Source organism: Corvus cornix, chromosome 3 (genome assembly GCF_000738735.6).
Source record: "Corvus cornix cornix isolate S_Up_H32 chromosome 3, ASM73873v5, whole genome shotgun sequence".
Lineage (NCBI taxonomy): Eukaryota > Metazoa > Chordata > Aves > Passeriformes > Corvidae > Corvus > Corvus cornix.
In genome coordinates, this window is record NC_047056.1 from 12,038,250 (window position 1) to 12,065,407 (window position 27,158).

Genomic DNA, 27,158 nt, shown 5'->3' on the forward strand with positions numbered 1-27,158 from the left:
GAAAGGAGCAAGTTGTATTTAATTACAACAAAAGGGTTTCAGCCAGTAACAAGCCAGCTTGCCCCAAACATTATCCCTTACTAAAAGACAGACTTAGTGACACCACATTCAGTTGTATCGTTCCTTTCACAAAGCAGGACACCCAAACACGTCCTCCACGGTTTCTTTTAAATCTTCTCTTTCATCACCCTAGCAATACACTCTATCTTGCTGTGGTGGTATAGAAAGTCAAAAAACAACTCTTCACACTTCTTGCATATAAGGAAAAATAAATATAAACAAGAATTAGAATATCATGACAGAAGAGGAACATATCTCCACCTCAGTACATCTTTACCTCCAAAGAAGGGTGATCAATTGGAAAAACAAACAAAACATCACCAACAAACAAAACCCAACAAAACAAACCGTGGGACAGACATGAAGTTATTACATTGTGAATGACAGCTGCTTACAGGCAGAGAATGTGCATAGCAATGTTCAGTGTTTTACTTGTATAATTTATGCAAAAGAGACAGGAAAAAAACCAGCATTACAAGACCTTGAAGGTTTAATTTTAATCTAACAAGCCTGGCAATACCACTGCCAAATGAGAGACAAACTTCACTCCCTTTGGAGCAACTAAGTCCCCACCTGCCCCACTGTTTGGGATCTGTTCTAAAGAGTAAGATTAAAGGTGAACACAGACCTCGTGTGTGGAAGAAGACCAACCTCATTCCTTCCTGAGGACAAGCACCCATCCTTGTAGGCCCAAGAGAAGACATTATTTTCTTTTAACAGCAAAACACCAACAAGGAATCTTTCCTGTTCTCATGAATACATGAATAAGATGATTATTTTGTGGAGAAAGAAGCTTGCACAATTCTTCAGTCTCCTCTCTTCTCTGCCCCACATGGCACAGGCTACTCATTTTGCATATGGGCCTTCCAGTTGCTATCAAGTCCTCAACGATATATTCGGAACCATGCTCCATTTGATCTGGGAAGACACAGGAAAGATGCCTTTCACCTGAACATCTTAGGCACTGAATGCTGTGATCCACTGAGGACACCAAAACATTAAAGTGCATTTCTTTTTCTTTTTTAATGAAACCTGAATGTTTTAAGGGTCACTCATCCCACATTAAAAATTGAAAACAGACTTATTTTTAATGCTCAACTACAAACAACCAGCTACATTAATACAACCAGCAATGGAAATTATGACAGAAGAAACAGTTTTCTACAGAACATTGAAGTTGATAAAAGAGAAATGAGAGATTGGGAGAGATCTTTTACAGTTAAAACACTAAGCAGCACAGAGCATTTCACTAGCAGCAAGATATGGCACGTGGACTTCTGCTCTGGAGCTGTCTGGAAGCAATTTCTGGGGAAAGAGGACTGAGGCTGAAAGAGTCTCAGCAGTGCCCCTAAAATGCAAGTCTCTTTGCCACCTCGCAGACAGGAGGCTGGGATCATTCCAAACCCTGTGCTGAAAGAGCTGCCAAAGAGCAGCTGGTTTTTAGTTCCCAGTTCAGACATATTAAACGCCTGATGTGAATACCTGAACCACTCATTACCTGAAGCATGAACAAAATGGAGGTAGACAGGGCAAAATGAATCATTGTTGATGAGAAAACCTGAAGGACATCTGACACATTTTGCCTTGTATGATAAGGAATATTTGCCTTGAAATTAAGAATGGGGGAAATCCAGTCTGTATTGGAAGATGTGCAATGCCCACAGCCGTAAACATCCTACAACATAACCTCTCAAGGACAAGCACTCTGCACAAAGTCTTGCTTAAAGGATGGGCATAGATAAAATCCATAAAGACAGAACAAAGAACTTACAGGATAAAGCATAAACTAGCTGGTAAAGTAACTTCCCTCCAATGACTAAGAATAGAACTGAAAGAAGCCCTCAGCACTCCGCTGCAAATTCAGAAAGGGGAACACATACAGAGCCTAGGTCAACAGCTCCCAGACTTCCCTGCTTGGATTCCCATTTCTGGGGGCTTAGCTCAAATAAGACAACTCCAGTTCCAGAAAACAGGTTTCAAAGTACTGGGACCGAACAAATCATCTTCTCCAAAGGGAAAGATTTCTTGCCTCGTTAATTTCACATCACATAATCAGTTACTTTACCTGAATCCCACTGAGATTATCTCAGCTTAAACTAGAGACAAGCCAAAACTATTCACCCAATGAATTCTTTCACGGTCATAATAGATGTTTAAGATAAATCAGACAAAAGAAAACATTGAATTAACTGTCCAGGTATGAAGGGATATGGTGGGAGCTTTCTTTTTGTTTTAACTATTTTTACCACCTTGGTTTCTATTGCAATCCATGTTGTCACCCCCCCCCCCAACTTTTACCATTTAGTATGTCATAACCACTGCTTCAAAAAAAGAGTCAAAAGGATATGTTAAACACCAAAGATTTAAGTTTAAGTTATGGAAAATGAGGATGAACACATTGATACAGGCTTGCAATTTTAATTTTTAAAAGGCCCCTACGGTGGGACTAGCTATAGATGGCATCATGCTAATGCAAATGGAAAATAGGGGTTTTTTTTAAAAAAAAACAAACAAAACTTTAAATAAGTATGAATTCATACCATACACGTGTACATACTTAATAATTTTCTATGTTAGCTCTGTCTGAACTATAAATCAAGTCTATACTACTAAAAGTTCAGTATGTGCAACATTAACCCGATCAAAGCATTTTATAAATACAAGCTTCTTTTTAGTATTGCAACATACTTCACTACTTAACATACTGAAAAACAAGTTCTACATTTAAAATTCTGCTGTAATAGTTCTATCTGCCAATTAAAACTACAAATGGAAAAATACTTGCTAATCTTTAACATTTTGAAAATGCAAATATATTTCATTTTTTGAAAAGAAACAATCTTGTTTATACTACTGGTGCTTCTTTAGACATTTGAAGATACTACACTAACAAAATACAAACTTTGTAGTAAGCTTACAACATGTACTTCTCAGAGGCAAAAATAAAAAAAAATCTGGTTTGTATTTATGAAGGAACATCCATTTATTATAAAACAAGATAAAAGATATTAGAATTAAGTTGAAACAAGGCAACATTAGAACAACCACTTTAGAGCTTTGTGAACGAAGTGTAGTTTTTAACTTGCAAGTCCAGGTGAACGTAGCTCTTAACATGCTGTCCTCTTCTCTATAAATGGGATGAAGTAGAGAAGCAAAGCTTCAAGGTGTAAGGGTTGGAGCCATCTGTGAGGAGACAACACAGAACACACCATGGGCACAGCTCTCCTGCTGATCCACCTTCCATAACCTGGCAAGTTCACCAATTCTGTGTATTTCACACTCACACCTCCACTGGGGTTTGCCTTTTTCACATTGAAAGAGAAAGCTTTTCTGCTTTCACCACCTCTCCAAACTGAGATAAAACTGAAATTGTGAAGTGTGTTACCAGTATTATCTTCAAAAATATCCTGCCTCTGAGGTCCATTATTAAGAAGGTGGACCGAAGGTGTGAGAGATTAGAAAAGATTTAAACTGTTAACACTTCAGAGGGAGACAAACTCATAACAGTTAGGAGGAGGTAGTTTAAAATAATATTAAACACTGGGCTGTATTCAAAATTATGTCTCGGAACATCCCATTTAATTCCCTTTTTCCACCTGGAAAAATTCCATTTAATCCAGTAAACTGGATTAAATTGTTCAGTGTTCAGTGCAGATCTGGCCTATTGACTACTTGTTTAGCAGGTGAACTCACCCTACTCTATTCTTGCCACTTTGGAGCTAAATTCAGCTTGGCTTCACAATTTCTGGTTTCAAAAGGAACATGCTACAGGACCAGTAAATTGAGAGCAATGAGCTGAGCACCTTAAAGAATCCTCAGTTCAAGACATTGCAGATTTCTTCATATTTATTGTGAAAGAATCATAGAAGGGTTTGGTTGGAAGGGATCATCTTGTTGGATCATCCAGTTCCAACCTCCTGCCATGGGCAGGGATGCCACACATTAGACCATCAGAGCCCCATCCAGCCTGGCCTTGAACACTTCCAGGTTTGGGGCATCCACAGCATCTCTGGGCAACCTATGCCAATGTCTCACCACCCTCACAGTCAAGAACATCTTCCTAACATCTAAAACCTAAATCTCTCTTAAGTTTAAAACCCTTACTCCTTGTTCTACCACTATTTGCCCATGCCAAAAGTCACTCTCCCTCTTTTTCATAGGCCCAGTTTAAAGTACTGGAAGGCCACCATAAGGTCATCCTGGAGCTTTCTCTTCTCCAGGCTGAACAACCCCAGCTCTCTCAGCCTTTCCTCACAGGAGAGGTGCTCCAGGCCTCTGATCATTTTCGTGACCACCAGAACCCTCAAGTCCTTCTCCACAGAAAAAAAAATTCCAGCAGTAGTATTAGGAAAATTTACTTACTTGGGACTCTTATCTGGTAGTGATTAAGTACAGTGAGAGCTTCCACTGCATCTGTCTTACATTCCCATTCCAACAGACCAGACAGTGTTTTGGCAGAAGCTGTCAAAATGAGAAATAAAAATGGGAAGGAGGGGATCAGTAACATCTCCTGACGGTGCATACTCCGATCAAAATTGGAATCAGTAACTTCCCAAACTGGTCAAATTTTACTTACGTTTTGGGTCAAACACTTTGTATTTAATAAAGCTGAGAACTTCATGATCCTCACATAACTGTCACAAAAATAAAATAAGAGGTAAAACTCCAGCAAAAGTGCACATAAATAAATTAGCAAAAATTCCAAGTTCCTGGAAGAGACACACAGAAAGGAAGATTCTGACTTTTTTTAAGAGAGTTTGCAAGAATTTATGGCAAATTATTTTAAAAATATGTTTAGACTGGTAACTCTTTAGAATACCATTCTGTAGTATATAAAACAAGGCTCCTGCATCTGTGATATCACTACTGTCTCCAAAAATGTATTTAAATAAAGACAAGTTCTACTTTTTGACATTCCTACTCCAATACAGTGGTTCTGAAGTTGTACATACAAGGGCACCACTTGGGAACCACAGTTCACTTTCAAACAGAGTTGGAAAAATATATTTTATTGAACTGAAAAAGAACTCACTGAACTGTCAGCAATCTTACCACTGCCTCCCCTTAAAGAGGCCCAGTATTGCATGTTTTAACCATCCAGAGTTCATTTAGGATACAGCTGTGCCAACTGTCCCAGTTGCATGCTTGTCTCCATTCCAAAACATCTTAGCAGTCATTAGAGCAACCATTATCAGGGAGTCAGTAAATCCTTTATGAATTGTAGTCCTATCCTTCGTGTATTTGGCTTTGTGTCTTTTCCCTTTCCTCAAAAAAACTCCACATGAAACTCCTCAACTTTATTTTCAAGATTTTGTTTCTCAAATTAAAAAAAAAAAAAGAAATAAAATTCAAACAGTAACTCCAGAATTGTGAACATATCCAGAGGGGCTACAAATGTATTTTAAAAATCAGGTCTCTTCCAGTGGCTGCGCTGTATCCACCCCAGTTACTTGTTTTTAAAAGCAGGACCATGAAAAGCCAGGACAGAGCCCAGAAAGCACTGGATGTCAGTCATTGCAAGGGCCTACCTTTACAAACGTTTCCTCAGTCACACACAGGGGAACATTGTAATAGTGCAGCACACAGGAGGGTGGTTGGATGATGTTCTTGGATGCTTGGCCAGCACTGGTGAAGCGATTGTTCTTACTCATGGCAAAATCCTTGTAACTACTCGTGCCATCCTCCAGTTCAAATATCTGGCTTGGAACTACCGAGTGCTGCTTGGAAACACTGGAATTTAAGGATGAAGTTTCTTAAATAATTAAGGCTATCATACTTTGCAGATTATTATCTAACTAGAAAAGAGCTGATGTTTCTTTATAATAATTTGGAATAAATACAGTAAGAACAAGATGGGTTGGATTTGACACCTTCTTTTAAAAAATGCAGAAAAGATGGGCAAGACACATTAGGGAATACAGTTTATTAGTGGTCAATCCATGTAATGACAATATGCTTTATGAATGCAAATAAATAAAATTATAAACAGTAATAAATCTTAAGAGTGGTTGGGGTTGAAAGGGACCTTAAAGATGATCTAATTCCAACCCCTGCCATGGGCAAGAAGCAGCTTGCACCAGAGCAGGTTGCTCAAATCCCCATCCAACCTGGTCTTTTAACACTTCCAGGGATGGGACATCCTCAGCTTCTCTGGGCAACCTGTGCCAGTTCCTCACCACCCTCACAGTAAAGAATTTCTCCCTAATACCTGATCTAAATCATCCCTCCTTCAGCTGAAAGCCAAAATAAACAGCTGCAAATTGGAAATCATAACTCCAACAATGATAACAGAGTAATGCGATATTGTCCCTTTGAAACCTCATTCCATCTGCCCACTGGTGGACTATTAATCTGATAAAACATATTTACCAGACATTGAGTCTCTTTCCAAATAACTTGACATTATTGAGATGTGTGACCGCTCTTTCTACAGCGTATTCATCACCCATTTCAACCAGTGCTGTGCCCGGAATAGTCTTCATAAATTTCACCTAAGAAATTAAGGTAAAAAAAAATGACATTGCAACAAAGAGCCCAACCAATAGTTTTATAAAATATTAGGATATATTTTTAGACCATCTCAGACAGGTTTCTTCCAAAGCATTTTAAAGGACTATAGTAGTTTCCAGGTTTCTAATAAATTATGCCTTACCTTCTCAATGTTTCCATACAAGCAGAACAGGTTGAATACCCTTGAACAGTTCATCTTGAGCTGATGCAACCCACTAACCATGACAACTGACCCAGAAGGATTTCCACCATGCATGTAAGAGGAGGATGCCTGGGGCAATGGGTAAGCAACAAGTTCTGGAGTGTCCCGAGATCCCATTCGGTACCGGCTTGGCAAGGGCAACAAAGGACCATGGGAGCCTAAGGAGATGAAAGTCCGTATTTTTATGTTGTTTGAAATAATTTTCACTGCTTAATCATGCATCAAAGCCCACATACAAAATGCATATTTAAAGGAGGGGTAGAAGGTCACAGCAATTGCTGAAAAAAGATATTCCAGTAATTACAAAAATCATTATCTTCCCTGCACCATGCAAAATATTTGAACATAAATGTATTAGAGGAAATAATTAAAATCAACCTTCAGAAATATTCCCATCTACCTACAGAGCTACATGAGACCAAGAAAGAGTATTACAAAGTAGGGAAAACAAAAGGAGTGAGCCAAAGGTCAGGAGATTACACAGCTCTTTATCCCAGAGACATGAGATTAAATCAGAAGCCTGCCTTTCTACAAAATGCTCATTTGGAAGAAACAGAAATACTTAAACCCCCACACTAATGCAAAATGAAGTGGTCCTATGTTCCACTATAGATGAAGTGACAAGTTTCACTGAAATAGACAATTTCTTTTTTTTACTTCTAGTGATGAGACACTACTAGTAAGCAATACCTCTGTTCATAGAAAATGTCGGTATTACAGACCAAGGGGAGGATCCCTGTTTTTCTGGGACAAAAATAATGTGAAATTCACATAAGCCAAGTATAAAAGGAATCTGTTGTCTTTTTTTTTTCCCCAGCAATGATGTAGTAATGACAGGGAGACAGTGGTATAGGAGAAGATGGACACATTACTTAAGGTAGAAGGATGTATCAGAGGCATGAAAAGAGAACATTACTGAATCAAGGTGGAACTTGATTAGAAATTCTGGAGATTTGAAGAACTTTTGGAAGGAGTAGGTAGGATGTCAACTTACACTGTAAAATATCATAAATACCTTTGCAAAGAAAGAGGCAAGACAAATCACATTGCACCTGACAGCTGAGAGAGTAAATAACTAGAAAAGTCACATGTGAATGGGGACATTTGTTTCTCTGCCCTAAAGTCTTCGCTCAGCACATGAAAGTGACAGCAGATCTTCATTTACAAAGAGCACTGATAACAAATGCAGTACTTTATAGCACTAACTCCATAACATTATTCCTCTACAGTCACAGAGCTCTACCTTTTCTGAATCAGCTACATTAGAAATGCCAATGCCAACAATTCATAGCTTTGCATGCAAAAACATCAGAGCTCTGTGTTGTACCAAACCATTGACCAAGCTATGTTGCCATTTTCTAGAAGAAAACTGCTTTCCTAATCCAGGTATCATTTTTGCCAGAGTGATGGCAACTGAAAGGAAACATTCTTCCAAGGAATAAACTTGCAGGGCTGAATGCTCTCCATGACAAGAAGAGGTGAGGCAATGAGTGCACATGGATTTCACTGAACCAACAGTGCTTCAGAAGGCAGACTGACAGCACTGCAGGTGAACTGCTCATGCTGAAGGGACCCACAGCCAAGCATTGATTAAATATTTAGAATTCCACACAGCACGTAAGAAATCCTAACCAGCTGTCATCCCATGTTACTTACCATAGCCATCATGTCTAAAGGATGATGGGTGCTCTCCCAGAATAGCTTGTCTCTGCCGGCCCTTCCCTCTGTCTAACGTGGGAAGGGAAAGAAACCAGTTTAGTACGCACAACCAGGCACTTGATTTCTCCAGTTAAGACACAAAGCTTCTAGTTAAGAAGTGAAAAAGTAATTTGAGTCGTTGTTAATTTTATAAACAATTTCTCATTCACTCTATGTCTAAAAACACAAGCTGTAGCCCTGGGACACCAAAATTAAAAGACTGCCATCTGTATAACAAATTGCACTTAAGTTGATTGGGGGCAGTGGCCAATGAGGAGATGCAGACATTTAAAGTTTATGGAGATACTCAATAGTTCTCCTAAACAGACACCACACATTAGTATAGAAAACACCATACAGCAGGATTTACCCATGTGTCTCTTAAAACAAATTTGAAATGCAGTACTTTTGAAAGACAGTACCTGAATCATAATATTAGCTTCAACAGCAACACATTTTCAAAGTGGGCTTCTTTCAAGAAGTTTCAGCATAAGCCAACAACAACCTGTATTACATGGTTTCATAATCAGTAAACAGAGAGCATTACATATGTGTACATATATATTTACAGAACACCTACTGATTTATGGGCGTGCTGAAAGGATTGTACATTGTGGCATTATCAGCAGCACATAACAGTTCAACTGAGGGAAAGTATCACTGAGTAATGCACTTAAACAACAGTAAATCCTTTAAGAAAACCCAGTTCTCTAGGATATAAAGTTAAGCAAGGGGTCTACATTAATGGAGGGAAGCAATGCCTCACAGCCAAAGCTGTATTTTCCAATCAGATCCATGCTGCATGACAAAAAAATCTAAACTTCCAGATTTCTTTGTGGTAAGCAACAATTCTTTTCTTACAATTTAAAAAAGAAAGCCACATTGAAAAGATGGGGCAAGGCATTTATCAGTTACAACTCCTCCCAGGAAATTTAACTATGACTGCTGAGAACAGTAACTCCAGCCCAATGCAGTTGGAGGTATTTTCCCCAAAAACCAGGAACTCTTTGATTACACAACAGTGGGAGATGAAAACACATGTGGCCCTTTCTGCTCAGGATTTTGAGGACAGGTTCCAAGTCAGATATTTACTTTGGCAATAAAATCTGAAGAGAGAGCAGTCCTGAACACTTTCAAATATATAGAAGAAAGATTACTGTTGTCAAGTTCACTTTTCCACTCCCTTTTCAGGGTAACAGCTCTGGTTCTTGGCTCTAGAAAGCAAATGAGCACTCTTATCAAGTATTTTGAGCATTTAAACTGTATGCAGTAATCATCTTTCAGAAAAATCAGTTTTGTAAGTCCAGGCTGTGGAACTAAATGCTTTGAAACTGCCCACAGTAAAATATAGTCAAGAATCACATTCTTCACATAAAGAATTCTGTGAGAAACATTTGACAAATATTTCCTCCTCCTGGTGGTGCAGTCCACTGCTCTCTCCTTGTCCCGTGCTTGTTCCTTCCTTGAACAAAGCCCCTGGATTGTGCCAGTATAAATACTTGGGTAAACAAGCATTGAAACATGAGAACTGACCTGTGTTAAAAATAATTCTGAAAGAAATGGTTCTTTATAATCTTGTTTAATCTTAGGTTTCTTGATTTTTAGTTTTGTTTTTAAATCAGGTCCTTGAGTGACTGAGCAAGCTGGTATTACCACCAAAAGAAATGCAGTTTGAAATTTCTGGCTAAAGGCAAGTAGAATACTAGGTCAGGTGGGTTTTTTTCATTCAATCTAATGCAATATGGGTTCACAGCAGCAGGCACTTGTTAGGAAGTTTACTTTAGTGGAGAAAGACTATGGGCAAGTAATTTGTTACCATAAAGAACTAAAAACAGTTGTTTAAAGAAATCGTTAGTAAAATGTATTTCCTTCCTAACATTTGAGGGGCAGGTGTGAAATTCTGAAAGGATTTATTGGCATGTCTGTCCTTGGAATGAAATTCCTTTGGGATAAGATCTTTGCTGCAGTGAGATCCCTACAGCTCAGGTCACACTATGTTCAAAACCCAAATAATGCTGTTGCAAGAGTAAATTGAAGGACAAATACATAAACTCTTTCAAAGAAAACCTCAACTCCTGGATTACTTTATGGGCAAAACTGCTCTAGATGCCTGTTTTCTTGAGTACATTTCACTGTTCATTCATTTATATTCCCATTGTCCAGATAAATGGATGTGGATCACAGAAAATGAAAAATCATGCTACATACAGTATTTATGATATATAAATATATCTATGTAATACAAATATAATTTTTTTCCTTTTATGTGTAGTAGGGTGCTTATGTATAGAGGACAGAGACAGTAACAAAAAGAAAAACAAAAGAGTAGAGTTCGTGAAAAGAGCAAGCCACACCTATCCTAAGTTTTTCATTTTCCACTGTTTGCTCAAGTTTGGGGAAGTTTTAGTTCATACAGACATACCTATCTGCAGACCAATTACATAATGTAATTACATGCACAGTGTTACAAGTCAGCCTCCAAACACTGCAATGATCAAAAGACACAAGGGTCAAATTAATCCTTTCCATTTTTCAAATTCAAACCTTTAGATTTTTTTCTTGTCCTTGAGTTTCAAGAATCCATTTCCTTTGACTCAAGAATTTGAGAAAAAATTTGAATCCCAATACAAACAGTCATGATCTACAAGCTGCAACCAAAACTGTAGCTCCCTTGTTAACTTTTTACAAGAACTTCATTCTGAAAAGGCAAGCCCTAAGTTTTTAGTTGTACAACAGTTTCACAAGCCCAGTGTCTCTGCAGAATTACTCTGAAAGTGCAAATCTCTTGAGACAGCCAAAGCCCTGGTTCTCATGTAGCCTTTGATAAGTAGATACTCTATTTTGGTCACATCGTCTTCACTTTTCTAACTTTACATTGAACACATTATTGTACACAGGTTACTGAACACTGCACTCAATAGTTACAGATTTTTGATTATTTTTAAAGAAACACTTTACAGGAGTTAGGCTAGACAGCAGTTTGACTGTACATATATAATCATAGTTTCCACTGACATGAATTAAGCTCTGAGAATTTTTACAGCTGAGTACTTAAGAGACAGTATGCCTGTACCAATTATGAATCTCCCTATTTTATTACTTAAGTATAGCTGAGGGGACTTATTGGTATTGTACTGCTCAGTTCCAACTATCTACATTTCTTTTTTGATTTTCCCTACTACTAAACAATATTTACAGTGTTAAGTCTGAATGCAACTCTCACACACAGCAAGTAATAAAAAGATTACAACGTCAAGGATATCAACAAGAGGTTCTTAATTTTGGAGGTTCTCGACTTTTCAGTGGTAATTTTAAGGGAAATAAGACCAGCATACATACAAACTTGAACAGAATGGGTACAGTCTATCATGTAATTCGTCCCACACAAATCTGAAGTACTGAAAATGTCCTCCTTTAAAAACTTGTGGTGGTGGTGCATGCAGTATGCAGACAAGGTGAACTGCAAGTCTGAGGTTTTTCAGAGGGTTTTTTTGTCTGTTTGGGGTTTTTTTTTTGCTGATGCCGATGTGGTGCATGATGAAGTGTAGAGTCAGCCTGCTGAAGTCCTCTATCCTTCTTAATGCCTTGTCCAACATAGGGGAAAAGAGTCCTTTCGAAGGAGAAGCAGTGTGCAAGTTTGTAGTTTATAAGGAATAGTCTGTGCCAGGTTTCCTCTCCTCCAAAGAGAGAGAGCTGCTTGGAGAAATGCAAGTCCTTGAGAACTGCGAAGGTGCTTGGAGGTGTGGGCTCCTTGTTGCACTAAGTGGCTCAAGCACACGGCAGTAGGGGGCACTAGGGCTCAGGGTTAATTCCCTGTGGTGACACAGCCTCCAGCAGCACTGGCCTGCTTTGGAAGGACTGTTGCCACACAGCCTGACCACGTGTGAAGGGCTGGCATTAGTACAGTCAAACAGCTACAGTGAGAATGGATCAGAACCTACCTCGGCGGCCCAGATATGGCTTAGTGTAGTCCCAACTATCGTTGTCGTTCCTAATGACATTAAGTCGAGTTGGCTGTTCAAATAAAGTAAAAGTGAAAGAGGTTAAGTCTTGACTATAAATATTTTTTTTTCGAGTAAAATTAAAAGAGAAGGTCCAAGCATTACCCTTGCATATTCAATTTTTAGTGTGCAGCATCCTGCATAGATATCTGCTCCATTGAGCGCAGCCTTCGCCTTCTGGGCACAAAACACAGATTCAAACATACACATCATGTTAAGGATCTTTTCCCCAGGTGTCTCATTCATGTCCCTTCTATCTGATATGGCTTCACTTTGGTAGCCTGCAGATATTTCACTATTGTACAAGAACTCCATACAGACTTATGCAGTAGTTACTTTACAGAAAAAAGAACGAACTGTACACCCTTTTGAGCTCATCAGCCAAGAAAAACCCCCACATAACTAAAAGAGAGACTTTGAGTGAACAAATAGTATCTTGCCTCAAAAAAAAAATACAACAGGCAGATGCATGTACCAGGCTCCAACACCTAAGTTATTTCAAATGCTCTACAAACTCCAAGATTAGTTCTGTGATTAGCAGAAAAATGTTTCTTAGCCTTGGCACATCACAACCCATGATCTTACACGTACTCAATAATATTTGGTGTCAGAAAGCAGAACTTTGCAGCAGAACAGACTTTTTGCACCATGTCTTAATATCATTTACTGACATTTCAGAAAGAGTCCGAAACAACAAAATGTGCCTTGGTTTTACCACCTTCCTGCAGCCCAGCTTCTTCCAAGGGGATGCAGGTTCACTGTGAAATTTAAAAACTAGAAAAGTTAAGCTTCCCAGACCCATGAGAAACTGACACTGGTCAGAACTGCAGAAGTAATGGGTACTTCAATTAGCATTTAAATTTGAGTAAATTTTTAAACTTTTCAGATAAGGCTTGTCTTGAAGCTCACTTTCCTCCCCACCCGCAACTGTTTACCTTGCTGCTGCATTACTTCGCTCACATTTGTGAGTTTTCTTTCAATTGCTGTTGTTTTTATTTCCAATAAAAGGCATGTTACAGAATTTAATTCAAAGGACATAAGGATGGTCATTTCTGAGTGGTGCAAGATTCTCCCCACAACTTCCCTAATCTTTCACAAGATGAAGAATAACCCCCGACTGTACGAGTCATCTGATCCTGACAACTCCATTTATGACAAACTTAACACGTACAGTAAGTCAAATTAATGTCTGTTAGGACACACAGTTTAAGTTTTCTACATAGATCAACAGCAATTAGTTTGATTTAATAGAATTTAGAGTAGCTCTCTTTGCCTGGTAAGTCATCAATGCAGCCACTGGTTAAGTCATATTTTACGGAAGTGACCCACTAATAAAGCCTGCCACATTGGTAGCATCTGAAATCACAAAATAATGCCTGAGATTTTGGCAAATTTTGTCCAGATAACAGTTAAAAAATGGATGGTAATCAAGCTTTAGGAAGAGGGCTATCAGTTTCATAAATGAAGGCCTAATTATATCAGACTTTGGACTTCACAAACCACAGCGACACACAATTATTCTGAACATTCAACCCAAGAACAACTTAATGCTGCAAATAGAGTAAACAGTAAGATAATAGAGCAGGGACTTTCCTCAACACATGATGCCTAAGGATCAAGATCATGGATGCCTAAGCTGCCCTTTGCTTTATAAAGTCAAAACAGTAAGACATGCAGTACATACTGACATACTAGGACTATTTTAGAAGAGTCTGAAGAAGACAAACTGCGCCTCTGCAATCCCTTACCCACTTATTGGGTATCAACACAGGCAGAAGCCACGAAACTTTTGTGTATAAAGGTGCATATAAGGGGTTGTCAAATCTATTATATAATCATATCTGCAATTATTGGCCTGAGGGACTATAAACATGGTTATCAAGATCACTGTTGAGAATGCACTTTTCCTACAAAGACAAAATGTGTAAGTACTACTTTGTCTTACAGACAAAAATTAGAAGTTATCATGTCTTAGAAATTAAGAAATAATTTGGTCTCAAAACCACATGGTATTTTTCTGACATTCTCATGTTAAACCCACTTGGAGTCAAGAACCTACAGCAAAAAAAAAAAAAAAAAAACAACAACCAAAAAAAAACCACACTCAAAAAGGATATTCAACCATGGCTTGTATTCCATTTCTCTTGAATATAACAATGCGCTGAACTTTTCCAACAGGGTTGCACACAGTGTACAAAACATCCTAAGGAAGAAGAAAAAAACAATTTTAGTCGGATGTTAAATTCCAGTCACTTTTGGTCCACAGGACATTTTCTTGCAGTGGCATTTAAATGCCAAAGAGCAAGGAAAAGGCTTGTTAACTTTCCATTTCTTATTTTCCCCTCTATAATTAATACATTCATGATCAGCATTTTTATGGATCAATATAGTACAGGCAATCAAACCTGAAAAACAGGAAAAGACTAAGTACTCATGCAAATATTGGTTTCACAAGTATCTTCAACTGTGTTACAACCCAGTAACTGCATCCATATCTCAAGCTCTGCTACCTTTGAAGCATTGCCCTGCAGAAGTTCTACCACAGCAGACACAGTGACTTTGTAGTTATAACACAATTCATTTCCTAATGCTCCAGCAGCTGAGTCTCATTTTCAGAGAGAAACTGGGGATAGTTCAAGATGTAAACTTAGATAGCTCATCAAAAAGAGAATTTTGACAAGTTTTCACCTGAATCAATCCACCTTGCAAGTGGATGCTATGCTCCTTCCTTTCTTTTTATCTAAACCAAATACCTCGAAAATGATCCTTCCAAGATCTTGGCATACATCCTCAGGTTTATTTGGGGGACGAGAGGGAGAAGGGGCAAAGGAAGTAGGTATAATATTTATTATTATGTTGTGCAGAATAGAGAAGCAATTAGGAGGCAAAGGAGTAGAGGGCATGTGGATTTCTTAAAATTAAAACAAACACAGCCCAACAGCCTGAACCCATAAGAAATAAGACCTGTGAGATCATTTACAGCATGCTAGGCAGCACAAAAGGCTGCCCTCCATCTCTCCTGTTTGGGAGAAAAGATTCCTAGAAACCTTCGAGCTCTAGGTGACATTAATTTTCAGGCATATGACTTTCTTTCACAATTTGTCCCTCAAAAAATTTCTTCACAGCCACTTAAAACCAAAAAATTGTCTTTCAAAACATAAGCTCTACTCAAAACACCGTCAGTGTCATTAGCCAGCAGTCACACACACAGCTGGATTTTTAAATTATGTTTTATAATTCAGCTACTTTATATTACCAAATCAATCAAGTGGTTCACAAGACACTTGGGGGCTATTTATAAAAAAATTTAAGCACTAGCATTACATACATACTAGAATATCATAAAAAAAGGAGGTGCAGCTACTAAACCTCAGAATATGTAGGTAGCTAAGTTTAAGACATTTCAATTGCCAAGGCACACCACACCTTCCTCATGCACGTAGAAGTGAGAACTAAGAGGCACCAGCAGAGGTATGGGTGGACAGACAGCAATGACCGCAGCAGCACAAGTCATGTTGGCAAAGTCTCTTTGAACAGACAAATCTCTGACAAAGTTCTGCCCACAGGTAAGGAAACAAGGAAACTGAACTTCAAAGACCTGTACAGGACATCTTAGGCAAAACGTTTTCAAAACCGACGCCCCCATCACATTGGGATGAAAAGCAGCTAGGAACTAAATACAGTTATTTTGCCCTTCTGCCCTTTGCTGTCACATCCCTCAAAAAAAAAACCAAGTAGTCCAGTGAGAGAGAGAAGCTGGTCACAGTTGTAATGGAGGAAATAAGCTGCAGCAAAATTTTAGAACGGTTTTGCTTCTGCCACAAGATGCCCTTGAACGGACCAATTTCTCTCCAAAAACTCTATCTTGTTTTTAAATTAAAGCTCTTAAAAACTATACAACAGTTTATTGCAGTTATTCAGACTTGCCACTTAAAACTGGTTGCAATTTTTCATCTATTTTTTCTAACTGTAGATCAAATTTAAGAAGAGAAGAGTGTTGAAGAGGAAGAAGCAGTGTTGGGCTTTGTGTCTTTTTCTTTTTTTTGGAGGAGGAGGAGGAGAAGGAGGAGGGTTGTTTGGTAGATTTTTGTTTTCTTTTGTTGTGGGTGGGTTTCTTTAATAATGCAGACTTTGCCTGAGGCATTCTTAAATTAACTGTTTTTTTTAATCCATTGGCCAAGTGCAAAATTTGTATTTTTCTCATCACATTTTTAGCTGTTATGGGCACAGCTGCTCTCCCCAGTTGCTCTGACTACGCTGCCTGAAATGAGCTCTGATGCTTGCCAGTAATCCTGGAAATCTGCCTGCTTCTAGCACTCATTTGTACATGCTAAAGGAACAGCTGGGGGCAGTGGAAAGGAAGAGGTTGGGGGGGTTGTTTGTTTTTAAAAAGCAGCTACTGTGCCAGAGGCTTCATCCTCAGAATTCCCATGGAACTCTCCTAGCCCAGAACCAGGCTTCTGCTCCCAGTTTTCTTCAAGCATCCACCTTCAACTCAGCGGCTCACACAAGGCAAATTTAAATGCATGAATGAAACAGAGTTTCCAAAATTTGTATTACAGTCACATGCAAAGAATACTTTAACTCAGTCAGTGGACTTGTTCACACAGCTCAGAGCAGGTTTGTTTTTAAACACTAAAAAGCAACTCATACCTTGGCATGCTTTGCTATAAAGAAAATTGTCGGAAGAAAGAAAGTTCATCACCCACTGATGAATCAACAGACAAAAATCTATCGATGCTCACAAGACAGTGAAGCAGAAAGCATGGTGTGGAACTGACTGCTTGAGGTAGTTTCAGGAATACTAAGTTGCAGTCAATTTGCTCTCATCATATACAGCACATTAAACAAAACTTAATGCTTGCATTAATTTACTTGGTTCCACACACCCCAAACACTTTGATTGATCCATACCATCTTACATCCCTAAGAACAAGTGATTCATACTTGTATCACAGTACACCATTTTAATTTTTTTCCTGAAATATGTCTGTGAAATTCAACATTTACTATAAAATCTCCTAAGAAAAATGCAAGCATTTAATGCATGATAAAACATAAATTCTTAAATAACAACAAAAAACCACCCTGTATCTTAAAAAACCACATACATGTGCCATTAATGACAGTAAATTAGGATGCGACTTTATAAATGGTACAACTTGAAATACTGAAAAGGAAAATATATTGGCCCAAAGAAAAGTGAGTAAGATAACATCAAACTGGAGTTGATCACCAGAAGATAAAGGTTTCACCTTTCCACAAAGGAAGTACTTAAGAAGGACTGCAATAAAATAACCCTTTCTTACTGGAAAAATTACTTGCTCTTTAAACATACACCACTGAGAGCCTAAAGGCTCAATAACAATCTCGATGTTGTGGCAACACGTTTGGAAATATTCCAGAAGCATGCAGCAACTTAAACATTTCAAAATCCTCACTACTGAAGTCTTCAAATGTGTTGCAAAATATCTGTACAAGACTGAATCATCTTGAAAAACCTTTAAAGAACATGCAAGTTACCTATGTGAAGACACAAAAAAAAAGATAAAAGAAGAAGACGAAACATACCACTGTAATTGGGTAGAGAGGATTCTGAATTGACAACAGGAGAACTTTATTCCCACCGGATGGGTCATCAGTGTTCCCAGGCCGAGTGATCCTCTTGCTTGTGGAGTAGTTGAAGAAAGCCTGCTGCCCAGCAATGTACACAGGTTCATCTGCTGCAAATGTCACACATTTCTTTGCACTTTCCACGTTCTCAAACTCCACCAGAGCCTGGCGCTTGAACGGCATCATCATGACATAGCTGGGGAGGGAAACATCACACTAAATTTTCCTGCTCACTCAAAACAACTGCCAGGTCCCAGGATGCTCATTTATGACATGTTTTTCACTGAACAATTCTTAACAAAGACATACCATATGGTTCCAAACTTCTCCAGAGCTTCCACGAGATCTGCTTCCACCACTGATTCACACAGCCCTCGGACATGGACGACAGGAGAAACAGACACTTTGTGATGACTTCCCCCGGCATCCTAGCAACAAAATGACATTTTAAAATTCAACACAGAGCAAGGAATACTGCTATCATTAACTAAAATTAAATATTTGGTAGACACTACACTGGGTCCAGAAGCAGCCATCTAAATGCACAATCTAAGTGTGTGTTAAATAATTTAACTTTTCTTTCCGAACAGATTGCCAAGTTCAGTTGCTGAAGTCTACTTAAAATAAAAAGCTTTTCAGATTAAATTAATCTGTTTGCACACACAAGATTTTTCTTGTAATCAAAAAAAGCAGCCCATTTAACACTGGTTGAATTGCAGGAGGTCTTACACACACCCTATTCATTAAGAGCATAAAAAAAAATTAAGACATGTCCGACAGCTAAAATATTTCTGACACTCTGCTTGTTGGTGATATTTTTTTGAGACAGGCTGGGAGAATGAAAAAGCAAGAACAAATGAGGGCCATCTGTGAACTGAATGAAAATTGAGTATTTTTCCAATGCTCCACAATGCAAGAAAATGCCAGCTCTGGATTATGGTTGAAATAAACCCAACCTCCCTTCTAATTCTGAACACACATGTTTTTAAAAACTCACAATTTCTGTACATATGGGGCTCTTTTCACCCCAAGGCTGACTACTATTAAAGGATTTAGACACTGAACATTAACACAGAGAATTCCCACCATGAATATTTTTCAGAGCTGCTTTCAGACAGTCTCAGTTCTGTGCAACTGAAGAATTTGGGTTGGAATCAGCTCATCTTTCCATGAAAACACTGAAATTTACCTTATATATTCTAGGACACAGGGTAAAAAAAACCAACAACAACAATGTAAGACAATAATGAGAGATGATAAAAATAAAAGATTAGAGATAATAAAGGGCACACTAATATATACTGTAAATACCTGGCACCCAAATGTCATATTTGTAACAGCAGTGTGAAGTTGATGTATTCAAATTTAGTGACTATATCAATGTGTTCCATGGAACAGATCAAGTCTTGTTGATTTTTCACTTTTTCAAAAACAGCAGCACGACATCTTCTGGAACTTGAGAGAGATTCTCATTTGTAGCACAAAGGTGCATTGAGCTCCAGTAATTAAGTAATCACAATGACTGCTACCACTGTTAGACATTCCTCTCTTTCTCTATCCATTTGAAGTACAGATTTCAGGAAAAAACACATTCCAGATAACTACAAATTGAGTCTTGTGTGTTTAACTCCTGTGTTCCATAGAGAGTTCTCACTAAACAATTACATATTTTTTCTTTAAATCAAAGACTTGACCATTCTGTTCGAATCAACTTCATCATCTGTTTGAAGCACTTCAGGCTTCCTCAGATGTCAGAACAATCTGCTGTGTAATATTTTAAGCTTAGCTTACATTTTATTTGTTTGCAGTACAAAAGCATTTTAGGTGGCAACACATTTCTTTGAATAAGAACTGCGGCAATGCTGGGAAAACTCCACTGGTGATATTTGCATAAGTTACCTTGTATCCTGAATCAATCAGTCAGGTCTACGGCAGGAGCAGTGATCAAAGTAGTCGTGAAAGGTTAATACTTTGAACTGCAAATGCTTAGGCAATTGCAGAAGGAACAGAACTACAGAGAGATTTTATTTTCAGCTTATATGTTCTTAACCCACATACACACTTTTCAAAGCTGAAAGAAGCACCTGAGGAAATCTTCAAGAGAAAACTAACAATAACTATCACTTTTCCTGCAAAGCCTATTGCTCTAAGATGTTGAGATAACAGGCACCTTTACTTTATTTACAGTCTACAGAACAATCAAAAACGATTACATCAATTATTCATTGCCCTGCATACTTGCTACTATATTAAGATCCCAGTTAGTGCCAGGGGGATGCATTTCCTTTTAGGTTTCTTTAATACACTCAAGAAATCCCATCTAATAACATTTCTGTCTAATCAGATGGTAAATAAAAGCAATGATTTGCTCACTGAAGCAGACTCATCACAAGGAGTACAGTCACTAGCAACTTAGTACTTGCCACTCACTACCTTTTTGAACTAATATCTCCATAAATCATGCCAAGCTTTTCAGAGAAGGGATACTCAGAAGAGTACTTCACTCTCCCTCCCCTTCCCAGCTCAAACTTCTGTTTTAGTTTCAGTTCATGTTTCTTTGTTATGCATATCCCTTTGTACTTTTATCTACTAGCAGGTATTAGTAGATACTAATCTTTCTAATAGTGCAAATTCTCTCAAAAATTAACACGTTTACACTTGCATCTTCAAATCCATTATACATGAGTTACATGAACATATACAGGTGTCTGCACTACTGCAACTGGAATTATTCTTAGAACATCAACAAATACAAATTTTGCTTTCTTTTGTCCTTAAAGTAACATTCGGCTTTCCAATCCCAATTTCCTTCTCCCATAACATCATACAGAACGCATTCTTCTAGCAAGGTTTAGCAAGAAACAAAAACTGCCATTATAGTAACCTATGCAGGAGCTCGAGAAGCATGGAATAAAAAACCCAAAAAATTCCCCTAAAGCAAACAACAGAAAAACAACCCACCCACCCACCAAAAAACCCCAAACACAAACGAGTGAAATCTCAGTCACCTGCCATGAACTTAAGGACTTATCCACAGAGAATTTCAGAACTTCTTTTATACACATGAAACCACTGAGGTGGCCAAATCAGAGAGTCTCTGCTTTACTCCAAATAGTTTCTAGCCAGCAGCAGTGAACAGCAGCACAAGAACCAAGCACAAATCAGTCCTGAGCCAGGAAGCCTCAAACTAACATTCAGAGAGCACATGGGTTGCTGAAGGATGGGGACACGTGCCACAGGTATATATTTTTGGCTGCAAAAAAAGTCTTCACAGAGGGAAGACACACATATTATTATTGTCAAACAAGTTTTGCAGCTACAAAGCTGCAGTATCAAGCGAATCTAGAATGACCCTCGATTTCCTTTAGAAGGAGAATTAAAAGCACCAGACCACATGGAAAATCAAATGCTTCTGCAGAGTGTAAAGTGTACAGCTAAGGTCAGAACATTCACAGCTCATGCAACTGATGCTGGAATTTGTCCCCAGAGATGGACAACACAGGATTTTGACCAAGATCTCACAGCCACTGTGTCTTGAAAGCTACATGTGCTACAGTTGGCACACAGACAAAGGTTACATCAAAGCATCTGCTCACACACCGACTAGCAACCACCAGTATTTCTCTGCCTACAAAGAAGTCTTTCAGTAACTCAACTCCCACAAGAGCACAAAAGCCCCATGCAAAACTCCAACACCACGCTTGTACTCCACCAAAGCCAGGAGAACAGAGTAGCCAATGTTATGGCTGTACCATTAATATATATATATATCTTAAGAGGGTTTGAAAGCTCAATAATGATTTCTTGGAGAATCATTAGGCTGGACGGAAAATGCAGTTATTTAAATAGATAATGGAACTGACTTCCTTTCTCAAGGAAGTGCTCAATACCAGTAACAAGGACAGAAAAGGTTTCCCTCAAGGAGGAAACTAGGAGCATAAAAAGGCTTACCCTGAAACAAAGCTGAGGCACAAAGGGAAGCACTGACATACCCAAGCAGATGAAGCACAAACAAGTGACTTCACATACCTAAGACTGCAACAGAAGCAGCTTCGAAGAATGGCTGTAGCACTTTAACATCCATTTTTTGGTGACCTACACACCTCTAGACAACATTTGAAAAATATCAATGGTTTCTTGCCAGTTAATTACAGTTTGCCATTCCAAAAAGGAGGAAGGTCATTGTGGGCTGTAGGACGATGTCTCTCTTGCTCACCAATTCCAGATCAGAATTTTATCACCAACTGTTTGCACAAAAATGTATCCTTTATCCTTTCTCCAGACACCTTCCAGTCAGTATACTCAGATTAGTCCTTTTAATTTGTACTACCTTTTTTGAGCATCTGCTTCTTTGGCTTTTTGCTACTTATCTCCTCCATCTCTTTTCTCCCTTACTGCAAAAGGATGGCACGTCTTCATCTTCCCTCCGCCAAGTACCTAAATATACTCTTATTTCGTTTCTCACCATTCAGATTATCTTATTCACTCTCAACTTTTTCCTCCCTCTGCATCCCTTTTATAACTAGTCTGAAATTTGTTTTATAGATACAAAGGAACTGGTGGTGGGTGGGGGGGAAGTGTCTCAAAAGAACCAAGCAGACAAGACAAAGTTAAGGTTCCAAGCTGGTGGAGGAATGTATCGGTTTTGCATATCCTGGATTTGTTCTTTTTTTTATTGTTGTTGGTTGGTTTGGGGGACTGTGGGGCAGGGCTACACAGAAGAAGGGGGTTAAGATTAATCACATCCCATACTCTGGAAGGTTACTTTCTGGAAGGTTACTTGGCAATTTAGTTTTGTTTTGGATGAGGAGTTTGGGTATCATTTCTCTTTGTTTAATGCATCTCTACCACTGTGTCCTTTCAATGATTTCAACTGCTACAGAAAGAATACCTGCACTCTGAGCCCTTCTGCTAATTCTGAATTTAACCTGAAGTGGTCAAGTATTTGGACCATATTGTTCCAAGTCCCTTCCAACTGAAATAGTCTCTTCTATTTTCCTCTCTGCTCATCACAATCTGAATATCCTTTCAAAAATATAACAAAAAAAACCCCAAAACCAAACAAAAAACCCCTACACAACACATCAACAGGAGATTCTGCCTGAGATACTGAAAGAAGAACCAGCCTGAAGGTAATAGTTACTTTTTCTTTTTTTGAAGGAGGACAAAGGAGAGAAGATGATTTACACTTACTCAAAACCAGCTTCTAGGATGGACTTCATTTAAGAAATGGACAAGCCACTGCAAAATAGGTCAAGATCTGAACTTATTGCATTTAGCGGCTGTTACCACACTGCGTGTGTTAGACACAAAGCAACTTGAGTTGCAAGGAGAGCTGCTTTCCATTTAGCACCCAAGAAGTTTCAACAGAGTGACTGAGAAGCTGCAAGATCACATCCCTGTTTCACCTTGCAGCAGCTGACAGTTCTGTTTGTGTATTTAGACACCACATCTCACTTCCCCAGCTGTAAGAACAGGGATAATAGGTCTTCCTCACTTCACAAGAAAGCTTAGGAATAGGTATGTCAGAGACAGTGAGGGAAGTGGATGCTACAGGTTGTATAAATACGACATTAATCAGTAAAACTGATATTTAAGGGAGGGAGAGGGGATGGAGCTGAAAGGCCCTCTAAATTCCCTTAAACACAGCTCTTGGCCCACATTATCCCAGTGTCCTCACCCTCTGCTACACTGCAATTCTGATTCCTCTGACAGGGCTTCACTGCTTCTGTAAAGGTCATTCTTCCAAATAACACTCTCTCCCACCGAATACCTCTGCAGAAACACATCCTGCTCCTTCCCTGGTCAATATCCTGGTCTGTTCCTGGCTCTCCATGCTCCTCAGCCTGGAGATGAGCCATGAAGAAGAGGGTACACCCTTGGCTTACGAGAAGTGTCCACACAAGTGGGAAACAGAGGAAAATGAAGAGCAAAAAAAATGCTGGATTTCCTCTGGACCTCACATAGAGATTTCAAGGCACCCATTTCAAAAAATCAAACCAAAACAAACCCCAAAACAACAAAAGACACCAACCAAAACAAAACAAAAAAAATAGAGGCATGAAGGGCTTCTTCAGCCAAATGCAACAGTCCCAGAACAGGAAACTGCCACAAAAATAAATACAGCCCAGGAGGGTGACCTGACCAACCTGCCACAGGAGTCCTAGCACAAAAGAGCTTTTATACAAGAGCATATAATCCATATGAGTGTACAGCTCACTTATATTCCAGGGCATAAGTGAGGGAAAAATAAATAAAACAAAACCAAAAGAAACAAACAAAACAAACAAAAAGCCACAAACAAACAACCCCCCTCCACCAAATCATGAGGCTACCAAACTCCTATCACTCTTTACCCTGATCATCCATTTCTCATCATCATTTCCCATTTCTCCTCCTAATTCCCCATAGTTCCTCCTACTTATTCTTTTTCTGCTCTCTTCTGAGCAATCCAGGACAGTTACACTTCTTCCCTCCTCTCAGCCTACCTTCATCTTGTATGTCTGAACCACATACAACTTTTATAAGCTGAGAACATTTCCCTGCAGAGAAACAAATAAGATATGTCACAGAATAAGTAAGTTTCCTGCACGTTTTCGTATCTGTTAGAGAAAAAAACACATGAAAATTCACATTAACTAACTCTACTTAATAGATGCTGGCATTTTGCTGTTAAAAGCTTCACATAAAATCACTACCAAAAGCACTCAGTCATTAATTTTTCATATATCCACTTGATGTTACACCTTATTCTTAAGAAACCAGTTTGATCTCCAGCATCAAGACAACTTCTGCCTCTCCAGTAGTGAATCTGTGAATACAGTTTTGACAATAAATTGTCAATTACACTGCAACTGACACAACCAGCTACCTAAAACCCCTCCTGTTCTAGACTTGCCACTCACTTGTTTCAGTTTCTTTACTCACAAGACTCAGCACATGCCATTCTTGAGATCCAAAAGGTGAAGTTATGTACCCCACACTCTCATTACCATGAAGGGTAAACTTGGATAAATTGAGACACTCTGAGCCAGAACCCAGAAAGAAGGAAAAAAAGAAATACAAGAACTAGTTGATTTTATAAAAATACTGCAAAAAAGAGCTAAGGCAAAAGCAGAATCTTGCTCCTACTTGAAACACTCACTGCATGGCATCCAGCTCTCCTACATGACAAACATTCCAGGTAACTTAAGCAAGTATAAGGATTTCTTTCAGCACTGGCTTCTAAGATAGAGCACATTACTAAGTCTTGACTGCAACAGAGATGCTGCTCTGTCACAAGAAACTTGAGAGTTAAAATAGTTCTCTCCGGAAATTTTTTTGTTACAGTTTATTTTGTTACAGTTTATCAGGGAACTTTTCTAAAAATGTGCTGGTTTGGGCTGGGGTAAAGCTAATTTTCTCCGTAATAGTATGGGCTATACTTTGGATACATGCTCAAAACAGTGTTGATAATACAGAGTTTTTCAGTCGGGCTGAGCAAGAATCAAGGTTTTCTCTGCTTTTCCTGCAGCCCCACACGTGAGCACAGCCGAGACAGTGACCCAACTGACCTAAGGGATATCTCAGACCTCATGAAATCACACTCAGCATATAAAGTGGGGGAAAAACAAGGGAGAGCAGGATTTTCCTCACTTGTACTCTTGATTCCCTCCCCCATCAGCCCGGGCAGGAGTCAGCAGGTGACTGTGCAGTGCTTGGTTGCAGGAGAGGGTTAAACCACGACAATAAATTTAGCAGGCACCTTCGCTATCAATAGATTTAACTGATGGAGAAATGGTAACAGCAAATGCTCCCTCATTGACTTATCCCAGTGATAAGCAAGTTCATTTTAACAAATCACAAAAACGGGTATTTCAGATTTCAAGCTTTGACATTAAATCAATGTTTTCTTGATTTGGCTTGTTCAAGGAAGAAACAGAAACAGACATCAAGGAGAAAAATGGTTATAATCTGATGGACAATTAGTTAGATAAGGAATCAAACAGTAGACAGAAAAGTCTCATTAGCTCAAATTTATGGGTCAAGGACTACCTTGATACTTAGATGCATATTCATGAGGAAAAGGTATGTAGCCAAAAAAAAAAGTGAACCATGGTGCTCAGTGCAGTGTTCTTGAGGGAGGGAATTAAAAATTAATTTCAAAATGAGGCAATGGCTTAAGATCAGCCTTATCGCCGTACGGTGCCAGACACAAAGGTAGAACGGAGGAGGAAAGAAACCCTCGGCCGCGGTTTCAGCCCCCGCCGCCACCCCTCCTCTCGGTGTTTCTATAGTTACGCTCAGCAACAGGGCCGGCACAAAACTTGCAATGGCGATAACCCGAAAGGCAACCAGCTGCCCGCGAACAGCGGCAATCCGTGAGCTCCCAAAGCCACATCCCTCACACCCATCCATCCCTCAGGCTGCAGGCTCAGTCCATGCCCGAGGGCGGTGAGGAACAAGCGCACGCCTGCGGCGGGGAGCGCGGAGCGGAGCAAAGGACCCGGCCCGGAGCCCCCGCCATTCCCACCCCGCCGGAAGCGCCTCCATGCCTGGGAAGCAGGCAGCGGGCCCCGACCCCGGGAAGGCCTCGCTGCCGTGGGAAGCCCCCCGCCCCTCCCCGAGCAGGGCCCCCCCGCCCGGGGAGCAGCGGCGGGGGCGGTCGCGGCCTCGCCCGCGGGAGGGGCGGGGCGGGACGGGCCCCCTCCCCCCGCCGGCAGCCTGAGGGGAGCCGCCCCCCGCCCGCCGGCCCCGCGTCCCTCACCCCGCCCGAGAAGCCGCCGCCGCCACCGCGCGACGCGGGGGGCTTGTCCCGCCGGCCCTCGCTCTCCTCCGCGCCGCTGTACTCGATCTCGCCTTCCTCGGCAGCGGCGCTGGGCTTCAGCCGCTTGGCCTGGCTCTCGTAGGCGCCGTCTTCCTCTTCCTCCTCCTCCTCCTCCTCGTACCGCTCTCCGGACGACGGCGACGACATGTCCGCGGGAGGGAAGGGGCGGCCGGCGGGGGAGACGACGCGGGAGCGGGAACGGAGCCGGCGGCGGCACCGAGCCCGAGCGATGCTCTGCGCCCCGGCCCCCGCACACGGCCCGCCCCGC

The 27,158-nt window shown here is 39.9% G+C and overlaps 1 protein-coding gene across 1 annotated transcript; it reads right to left on the bottom strand.

Annotated features, from left to right (window-relative positions):
- HNRNPLL (heterogeneous nuclear ribonucleoprotein L like) lies at positions 1-27,158 on the bottom strand. Its single transcript, XM_039568835.1, has 13 exons — positions 26,831-27,158; positions 18,394-18,512; positions 18,043-18,280; positions 14,589-14,674; positions 12,577-12,673; positions 12,412-12,484; positions 8,429-8,500; positions 6,713-6,930; positions 6,430-6,551; positions 5,589-5,790; positions 4,637-4,694; positions 4,423-4,521; positions 1-3,243 (listed from the first exon to the last, which is right to left on the bottom strand). The coding sequence occupies exons 1-13, from the start codon at positions 27,035-27,037 to the stop codon at positions 3,188-3,190; spliced, it is 1,647 nt and encodes a 548-aa protein (XP_039424769.1). The 5' UTR covers positions 27,038-27,158; the 3' UTR covers positions 1-3,187.

Excerpts from the sequence above, each read along its gene's own strand:
- HNRNPLL (XM_039568835.1), bottom strand. The coding sequence starts at position 27,037 with ATGTCGTCGCCGTCGTCCGGAGAGCGGTACGAGGAGGAGGAGGAGGAG. Across the intron at positions 8,501-12,411 it reads GCCATATCTGGGCCGCCGAG|ACAGAGGGAAGGGCCGGCAG; the intron begins GTAGGTTCTGAT and ends TTCCCACGTTAG. Across the intron at positions 3,244-4,422 it reads CTACCAGATAAGAGTCCCAA|ATGGCTCCAACCCTTACACC; the intron begins GTAAGTAAATTT and ends GTCTCCTCACAG.